Source organism: Microcebus murinus, chromosome X (assembly GCF_040939455.1).
Source record: "Microcebus murinus isolate Inina chromosome X, M.murinus_Inina_mat1.0, whole genome shotgun sequence".
NCBI classification, from domain to species: Eukaryota; Metazoa; Chordata; class Mammalia; order Primates; family Cheirogaleidae; genus Microcebus; species Microcebus murinus.
In genome coordinates this window covers 10829941-10840292 of record NC_134136.1, presented here as the reverse complement: position 1 = coordinate 10840292, position 10352 = coordinate 10829941, and the positions used below count along the sequence as shown (strand labels likewise).

The window sequence follows — 10352 nt, the reverse complement described above, 5'->3', positions numbered from 1 at the left end:
TTTTAAACTTTTCATGGAAATTTATTTTGGATTTTTTTAATAACCAACTTCTAATTCTATGACTGAAATAAATTTCTACATTCAGCTGGCATAATAGTTACTTATAAACCTGTCTTACACTCTCACCCTGGCAATTCTGAGCTGCCTGAAGGAAAGCATTGTGTGTCTTATTTAATTTTTTATTCCTCCAAGCAGATACTGGGCACACGGCAGGGACTCGTAAAACTTCCTTCAACTGAAATTAATCATTTATACAAAACACAAATCTGTCACTTCCTTCAACTGAAATTAATCATTTATACAAAACACAAATCTGTCATAGGACCTTGGGTATATTTGTGAATTAAATTTAATACCTAAACTCAAAGAGCTTCTGATCTATTTAGAAAGACAGGAAATTTAGCTATTCATTCATATGTATTATGAAATATGTTAAATACCAGGAAATCACAGAAGAGAGAACAATTAATGCTTTCTGCTTGGTGTGTTAATTAGAAGGGTAAAGTGAGATTAAAGGTCAAGGGATTGTATTAGAGAAAACTGAAAGAGGAGGTGACATTTTGAGAAGGACTTCAAAGGATTAGTGATTTTTCATGAACACACCTGTGGGAAAGGGCACTCCAGGTAAAGTGAATCTAATGAACAAGGTACAAAGTAAATGGTATATTCAGGGAACTCAAGTAGTCTCATACAGCTACAGAGTAAGGTTGCAGAAAGATATGATAATCAAATTTTAATCTGGAATGATAAACCTGAGTCAGGTTGTAAGGGCTCTTGTATCATGTAAAAAAAATTGGACTTTAATATACAATTAGGAATAAAAAAAAATTGAACTAAAGAAGTGACATGATTAGATAAGAGTTTAGAGAAATCAGAGAATTGAAGGGAAATGAGATTTGATGTGGAGAAACAAATTTAAAGACTACTGATATGGGCAGGGACTTCAAGATGGCTGACTGGAGGCATCTGGTACTCACCACCTTCACAAAGATGAATCACAATAGAGAGTAAATAATCACATTTTGAATATATCTTCTAAGAGAGAACACTGGAATTCAACAGAAAAGTGACAGGAAACACCTAAGGCAAAGAAGGAGAGGAGATCAAGGCAGCCTGTTTTGCCAGGATCAGCTGGGAGCCTGGAGAGGTTCCCCAGTGCAAGGAAAAGGTAAAAGAGTGACTGTCAATGGTCCACTATTCCACCAGTAACTTCTGCAAATCTAACCATGGGAAAGGCCCTAGACTCTTGTGGGCCCTGAGGTAATATAAGGAGCTGCCTGGAGACCATGCAAAGTTGTTGCTCCAGAGAGGGAGCTCATGCTGAGTCCCATACACCTCCTGAGTCCTAAGCAGCTACAGCATTGTGCCCTATTGAGAACTAAGCCTCCACCAGACCGCATTCTGCCAGAGAATGCAACATCCCCTGCATCTGCACAAATCCGGAGCCCTATTGACATTCCTTGCCTGCAGCAACTGCTGTGGCTAGCTATTGCCTCCAGGTCAGAAGCACAAAGTATTGGCAAAGACCCCACTGACCCCAGCAGCAAAGCTGCAAAGCATTTTACACACCCTGAGGACAAACTTCCTGGCACATAGCAGCCACCGCTGTGGGCTACCACAGCTGGACTGAAGCACAAGCAAAGTGCATGATCTCCAGCTTCCTGCATTTGGCTGCTGCTACTGAAAGAAACTCTAATTTTCCAAGTAGCAGGGCTGTAGCCACTACTGCCCCACACAAGCATTTCTCCTTACGCCTGGAGATAAATGTGTCCCTGTTTACCATATCCAGTGCCTGAAAAACCCATCAAGGAGGCTGGGGACAGGTGTGCCTGGCCCAGCTTCATCCCCTCAGTGTTCAAGCATTGGGGAACCTCTGGGGAGCGCCTACTCAGTCTACAACCATTGGCACCTGAGCACTCCTCCTGGGGGCCTAAGATCAGACCCACCCAACCTGCTGCTACCATCACAGCAAGCACTCACCAGTGTGCACCACTTATAGGCCTAGGGATTGACCTTCCCAGCCTATTACAGGCACAACCAACACTATGGTAAACTAATCGGGAACCAGAGGTTAGTCTTTCCACTACTACTGTCATTAACCCTGCTATGTCTGATGTCCAGAGGATCAAGAACCCAGTGGTCCTGCCATCCCACTATTGCCATTCCCAGAATCCAAGCAAGCCACTGTAGGCCCAAGAATCAAGCTACCACTGGGCCCAAGGACAGGTAGGCTCTGCTCACTGTTGCTACTACTGGGGTCTAAAGACAGGCTCACCAGATGTCCCTGTCTCTAGATACATTTCACCACAGCCACCAGTAACAACCACACACTATGACTGAGAAAATCACAGAGAGCTGTTTACAAGTGAAGAAATCATATAGAGACTACACTATGACACACACCCAGAATCAAAGCCAAATTGCTCTACCCAACCAACACCATACACGTTCATAAAAAAAAGTTACTTCCCTTCAACAGTAAATTTAAAAAATAGAAAAAAAGAACTGTTATACAAGATGTACATGTATCAACATAAGGACACAAAAATATGAATAAGCAAGGAAACACGACACCTCCAAAAGAATATCATAATTCTACAGCAAAAGATTCCAATGAAAAAGAAATTTGTGAAAACTTAAAGATTTCAAAACAATGACATTAAATTACCTCAGTGAGATACAAGAAGAGAATACAGGAAAACGATACAAATAAATTTTTTAAAAAAGGGTATGAATGAGAAATTTACAAAAGAGATAGATATTATAAAAAATAACCGAACAAACATTCTAGAACTAAAGAATTCATTAAATTAAATAAAAATCATTTGAAAGCATCAATAATAGACTAGATCAAGCAAAGAATTTTAGAACTTAAAGAGAAGTATGTGAAGTAACTCAGTCAGACAAAAATAAAGAAGAAAGAATTTTAAATAATGAACAAATCCTAGGTGATATATGAGACAACATAAAGCAACCAAAGATTCACATATTTGATGTCCCAGAAGGCAAAGAGAAAACAAAAGCATTAGAAAACCTAAATATTTTTACCCCCATCATATGCTGAAATAACAATAAAATAAAATAAAATAAGATAAAATAAAATAAAATAGAACAGGTTTTCTGTGGTACTGCTAATGTTCTATTGTTTGATCTGAGAAGTGATTACCTGGACATCATTCTTTTATAATTTTTTTTTAATTTCAGCATATGACAGGGGTACAAATGTTTAGATTATGTATATTGTCCTTTCCCCACCAGAGTCAGAGCCTCAAGTGTGTACATACCTTAGATGGTGCGCACTGTACCCATCAGGTGTGTAGATACCCATGCCCTCTTCCCCCCTCCCATCTGCCCAACACCCAATGAATATTATTAATATATATGCACTTAAGTGTTGATCAGTTAATACCAATTTGAGGCTGAGTACATATGGTGCTTTTCTTGTAATGATTTCACATTTATGCTATTTCCCATTTATAAACTTTACTTACACATCTGATAATGGGCTGATAACTAGAATATACTTAGAACTCAGAAAAATAAGCAAGAAAAAATAAAACAACCCTATCAAAAAGTGGGCAAAGGACATGAACAGAAACTTTTCTAAAGAAGACAGAAGAATGGCCAACAAACATATGAAAAAATGTTCAATATCTCTAAACATCACGGTAATGCAAATCAAAACCACAATGAGATATCACTTAACCCCAGTGAGAATGGCCTTTATCAAAAAGTTCCAAAACAATAGATGTTGGCGTGGATGCGGAGAGAGAGGAACACTCCTACACTGCTGGTGGGACTGCAAACTCGTTCAACCTCTGTGGAAAGCAATATGGAGATACCTTAAAGTGATACAAGTGGATCTACCATTTGATCCAGCAATCCCATTACAGGGCATCTACCCAAATGATCAAATGACACTCTACAAAAAAACACAACTGCACTCAAATGTTTATAGCAGCACAATTCACAATTGCAAAGCTGTGGAAACAACTCAAGTGCCCATCAATCCAAGAATGGATTAATAAAATGTGGTATATGTATACCATGGAGTAATATTCAGCTCTAAGAAACAACGGTGATATAGCACATCTTGTATTTTCATGGATAGAGCTGGATCCCATACTATTAAGTGAAGTATCCCAAGAATGGAAAAACAAGCACCACATATACTCACCAGCAAACTTACCAGTGAGCAGCACCTAAGTGGACACATAGGAACTACATTAATTGGGTATTGGGCGGGTGGGAGGGGGGAGGATATATACATACATAATGAGTGAGATGTGCACCGTCTGGGGGATGGTCACCCTTGAAGCTCAGACTTGTGGGGGAAGGAGGGGCAAGGGCATTATTTGAAACCTTAAAATTTGTACCTCCATAATATGCTGAGATAAAACAAAAGAATAAACTACAAAAAAATAAATAAAAATAAAAACATTCTTAGAGGAAGTTCCATGAGGTATGCAAAAAAAAGAAAAATAAAGAAAACCTATTTAATGAAATTATAGGGGAACACTTACCAAGTGTAACAAGAAAATACACATTCTTTTCATTAGCACATGAAACTCTCCCCAGGATAGACCATATGTTAGTACACAAAACAAGTCTCAACGAATTTTTATAAAGATTGAAATCATATCAAGTATATTTTTGAACACAATGGAATAATACTAGAAATCAATAACAAGATGAATGGTGTAAACTGTATATACACATAAAAATTAAACAACATGCTCCTGAATGAACATTGGGTCTAGGAAAAAATTAAGGAGGAAATCAAAACATTTCTTGAAACAAATGAAAATTGAAACACAGCATACCAAAATCTATGTAATATAGTAAAAGCGTGCTAAGAGGGAATTTTATAGCAATAAATATTTACATTATAAAAGTAGAAAGATTCCAAATAATCTGATAATGCACCTAAAAGAACCAGAAAAGCAAAAACAAATGACACCTAAAATTAGTAGAAGTAAATAAATAATGAAGATCACAGCAGAAATAAATGAAATAGAGACTATAAAAATAACACAAATCATGCATTGATGGGCACTTGAGTTTTTTCCACTTCTTTGCAATTATGTTGTGCTAATATAAACATTCAAGTGCAGATGTCTTTTTAATATAATGTCTTTTTTTTCCTTTGGGAAGAGACCCAGTAGTGAGATTGATGGATCAAATGGTAGTTCTACTTTTAGTTCTTTGAGGTATCTCCACATTACTTTCCATAGAGGTTGTACTAGCTTGCAGTCCCACCAGCGGTGTATGAGTGTTCCTATCTCTCCTCATCCATGCCAACATTTGTTGTTTTGGAACTTTTTGTTAAAAGCCATTCTCACTGGAGATAAGTGATATCTTATTGAGGTTTTGATTTGAATTTCCCTGATGCTTAGATATGCTGAGCATCTTTTCATATGTTCTTTGGCCATTAGTTTATCTTCTTTTGAAAAGTTCCTGTTCATGTCCTTTGCCTACTTTTTAATGGGGTTGTTTGCTTTTTTCTTGCTTATTTTCTTAAGTTCTATATAGATTCTGGTTATCAGTCTTTTATCAGATGTATAGCATGCCAGAATTTCCTCCAATTCTGTAGGTTGTCTATCTGCTCTAGTGATAGTTTCTTTGGCTGTGCAGAAGCTTTTAACTTGATTAGGTCTCATTTATTTATTTTTGTTGTTGCTATGGTTGCTCTGGGGTCTTAATAAATTCTTTGCCTAGGCTGATGTCTGTAAGAGTTTTTCCAACATTTTCTTCTAGAATTCTTATGGTTTCATGCCCTAGATTTAAGTCTGTTTTTTGTTGTGAGTTGATTTTTGTGAGAGATGAGAGGTGCAGATCATGTTTCAGTGTTCTACATATGGCTATCCAGTTTTCCCAGCACCATATATTGAATAGGTATTCTTTTCTCCAGTGTGTGTTTTATTAAAAGTCCAAAAGCAAGAAACACAGGAATGGATGCAAAGAGAAAGTAATGCTTATTCACTGTTGGTGAGACTGCAAATTAGCACAACCTCTAGGGTAAACAGTATGGAGATTCCTCAAAGAACTAAAAGTAGACCTACAATTCAATCCAACAATTCCACTACTGGGTATTTACCTAAAGGAAAAAAGTCATTTTACCAAAAAGACACCTATACTTGTATGTTTATTACAGCACAATTCACAATTACAAAGATGTGGAATCAACTCAGGTGCCCATCAATTCATGAGTGGATTAACAAAATATTATATATATATATATATATATATATATATATATATATACACACACACACACACACACGCATACACACACACACACACATACATACTACGGAATACTACTCAGCCATAAAAAGGATGAATTAATGCCTTTTGCAGTAATTTGGATGCAATTAGAGACCATTATCCTAAGTGAAGTATCTAAAGAATGGGAAAGAAAAAACAACCACCATATGTACTCATTATTAAATTGGAACTAACAGATGAGCATGCATGTTCGCAGAAAGAAGCAAAACTCAATGGAAATCAAGCAATGGGGAGGGGTAATGGGGAAGTAGGAGATGGGCTAAAGCCTACCTAATGGGCACAATTAACACTGAGTTATAGGCACACTTATAGCCCTGACTCAAGCATTAGAAAAGCAATCTGTGTAACCAAAAACATTTGTACTCCCATAACATTTTGAAATAAAAAATAAAATAAAATAAACCAAAGAGTTATTTTAAAGTATTTTTTCAAAAACTGTGGGAAAAAATACTAAATGCCTAACATGCAGCAGGCACTATGCTAACTTCGGGGAACTCAATGATAAGCAAACGGACTTGGCCTTTGCCCTTATGAAACTTATAGTTATACTAGGGAAAAATTATGATTATTCAAATGTTCAAACAAATAGGTTTACAATTACAACTTTTGGTAGGAACTATGAAAGGTTAATAAGGATGCCAAGAGAGTATTTAACAGAGGTTGGTATCTTAGTGCATAGAGTCAGGAAGACTTTCTTATATAGATAATTTTGAACTGAGATAGAAGTTGTTAACTTGGTGAGGAGAAACAAAATCATATTTCAAGCAGGAAGAATAGCATATGTGAAGACCTTAGGGTAACACAAAACACAATCCATTCAAGAAACTAAAAGGAAGCCCTATGTGGCAAAAGCACTGAATGATATGGAGTGTGGTGTGAGATGAGTCTGAAAATCAGACAAGAGCCACACTGCTCCTAGACTAGTAGGCTATGACAGAGACTTTAAGAATTATTGTTAATACAATGGGAAGACTTTGGCTTCAGATCTACTCAAATAGGAAGCACTCCATTGAGAATCAATCGTGGGACATTGAGGCAGGCAGAGTGCCCCAATCCCACTTCTACTCCTGCCTTAGAAATCTCACCACTAGCATGGATACACTTATAGACTCCTGGAGTAGTCATAGAAAATATTTTCCTACAGGGTGAACTTTCTAGGTGTCCCATATTTGGACCCTTTCTGAGGCATATCTGTATTCTAAGCCTGATCTCTCATTGTGGGAAAGCAGAGTCTTTTATGAAAATAGGGTTAGAGACATGGGTAAGGAGGAAGAGGACAGACAAGTACTGTGTGACTAGTAGGTATTAGAAAAAAAGAGGCAGCATATATAAAAACGAACTTTACCCACTTCACCATCTTTCTTATAGGTCAGTTCTGACTATTGAGGGTCTGTAGCTCTAAATCTCATTTGGCCAAAGTTCACCTTGCCAGACATCCAAAGTGTATTGGAATGCTTAATCCCATAGATTTTCCTGGAAACACCTGTTGCAATTTATTCTGCTGAGAGTTTAGAAATGGCAGAGATAGGACACAGGCTGTACTAATGCATTCAGGGTATGAATAAGACATACTGCTGCACTGGTGCTGACAGAGAAGCTATTTTTCATGCATGGGGGGCACTAATTAAAGAGTGTTCAACATTTACAATATAAAATTTCAAATTATATGATTTTACTCAAAGTATATAATTTGGGTAAAATTACATATGAATTTATCCAAAGTATATAATTGCAGATGGGTAGATAGATTTGTGTGCACAAACTGATTTTGTTTATCACAGCATTGTTAAAAGTGATGAAATGAAAACTGCAAATCATCTAGTAAGAAGAGATTAATTACATTGAGTTATTTCTATTATGAAATATTATGTTGCTATGAAAATTGTGTTTCATAGACATAAAATAACATTTTAAATATTTTAATTTAATGCTAAATAAAATTTATAGGAAACAAAATTATATATAAAATATGAACTCAATACAAATAAAATATGTAAAGTAAAAAGACTGAAAAGAAATATGCCAAAGTGTTAACACCTATGGATAGTAGGATTATGGGTGATATTTTTCTTTTTTTAAATTTTACATATTTTGCATAAAAAGCACATATTACTTTAATTACCAGAAATAAACTGAAAGAAAATTTAAACTAAGGTTTAAATAGATTTTTTTTCTGGTCCTTATAAAAAATACAATGAAATTATATTAAAACTCTGCAATTCCACTTTGGTAGAAGACTTTCAGTCACTAAAAGCTCTAACTTAACTTTTTTTTTTTTTTTTGGACAAACATCTTTATTTAAGAAATCAAATAAATAGGGTAAAAACTGATGGTAGCAACTTCACACAAGTATACAAGACCAAGCTTAAAATTACTTGCTCAAATTCAGAATGGAACAAAATTCTTCAAGTTAACGTAACTAAGAAAATATATGATTACTTGTTTTTCAATGGACATTTTGCTATTTTACTAGAAGATCACACACTTTACTAAAGAGACCACTCGCAGCCCACTCTGATGTACAGCCTAAAAGGCTGAGTGCAAATGTTAATGTGCTCCAAGCTTTTCTATGATAGCAATTATAAAATTACCTTACAACTTTTTACAAGTACATATCCCAACAGGTTTAGTCTTTACTGTCTGAGGGAAAGGAAATACAACAACAGGGTGATAGAAACAACAGAGTTCACTCACTGTGGCCTATAATACTGGCCCCAGCCTCCCATTTTACAAACATGGATCTAGGACTCTAAATGGATGAATAAAGCAATGTATGTGCTATCAATTTCATTCCTTACTGCAGACTCTTTTTAGTTTTAAATCTATCAAATCTTGACTATGACATTTGTTTTTGCACTGTCACATCAAGGTCAAGCTGTCTGAATTAGGAAAGTCAAAACCTTATTCTCAGTTTTTAAAATAAAAATGTTTCAAGATTACTGATAAGGAGCTCTTTATCAATAACACTGTTTACAAGCAAATATTGATCTGTTGCTAAGTGACATGAAACAGAATGTACTATTTTTAAATATAAAGGAATTTCATTAGGTTTAGATAAATTGAGACTACAAGTAAAAGTTTTCCAGGCTATTTAATCAAGTTATTACAATGTACACATTCCTGAGTATACCCCATTGTTGTAACATTGTTTATTTCAGAACTTTTCCTGCATTCAGCTTAAAAGGTGTTTCTTCCCAAGAAATTGAACTTTTCTGTCAAATGCGCTCGATCGAATAGGAGAATTGGGTTCATAAAATGGATTCATTGCAAACTTTATATATAAATCATAGACATCTGTAAAGAAGTTCTTTATTCCATCTTCTTGCCTTATGTCATGAAGCATAATAAATCTCATATGCCCTGCAGTGACAAATGCTGACACAAACCACTCGTTGAACTTGTCCACAGTTTTTAAGTACATGTTGTTCGACAGCCACATGTTCTCATCTACCAGGTTGAGAGCGGCATGAGCTATGAACTGGTTCAGATGACGGTGGTCATCTTTGGATTCTGCTTTCCCGGCTGGCAAAAACTCCATTTCAAAAACTGGATTATCATGGTGGCCAACAATTACAAAGTAGAAGCTTCCAGACATTGTCAATATATGGCTCCTGCCGCAAGATGCAGACAACGGAAACGCCCAGTCCGTTACCACGGCGGAGACCCGCGCTCCGCAGCTTTTGCTGCGACTCACGGGCAGTCCTCGCGAGACCTCCTTAACTTTTTATTTAACCATGAACAAGCCACTTTACCTCTTGGGGCCTTAGTTTCCTCATTGATTATTATGGACTGAATTGTATACCCCCCAAAAGAAATGCATAAGTTGAAGTCCTAACCCTAATTTAAAGAAGTAATTTGGAGTAAGGAAGTAAGTAAGGTTAAATGAGGTCATAAGGATGGGGCCCTGATCTGATAGGATTAATGTCCTTGTAGGAAGAGATATCAGCTCATTCTGTCTTTCCACAAGGTAAGGGCATAGCAAGAAGGCAACTGTCTGCAAGCCATAAAGAGACCCTTGAACAAAACCCAACCTTGCTGGCACCTTAACCTCAGACTTCCAGCCT

At 36.4% G+C, this 10352-nt stretch overlaps 1 protein-coding gene across 1 annotated transcript; it reads right to left on the bottom strand.

Moving 5' to 3' along the window:
- Nucleotides 1–9360: 9360 nt before the first annotated feature.
- LOC142865830 (trafficking protein particle complex subunit 2) lies at nucleotides 9361–9992 on the bottom strand. The gene has a single exon (XM_075999205.1). It carries the CDS (start codon nucleotides 9881–9883, stop codon nucleotides 9461–9463), a length of 423 nt encoding a protein of 140 aa, XP_075855320.1. The 5' UTR covers nucleotides 9884–9992; the 3' UTR covers nucleotides 9361–9460.
- Between the last annotated feature and the right edge of the window lie 360 nt (nucleotides 9993–10352).

Bases quoted from the DNA above. Each gene is read 5' to 3' on its own strand.
- LOC142865830 (XM_075999205.1), bottom strand. From the start codon at position 9,883: ATGTCTGGAAGCTTCTACTTTGTAATTGTTGGCCACCATGATAATCCA.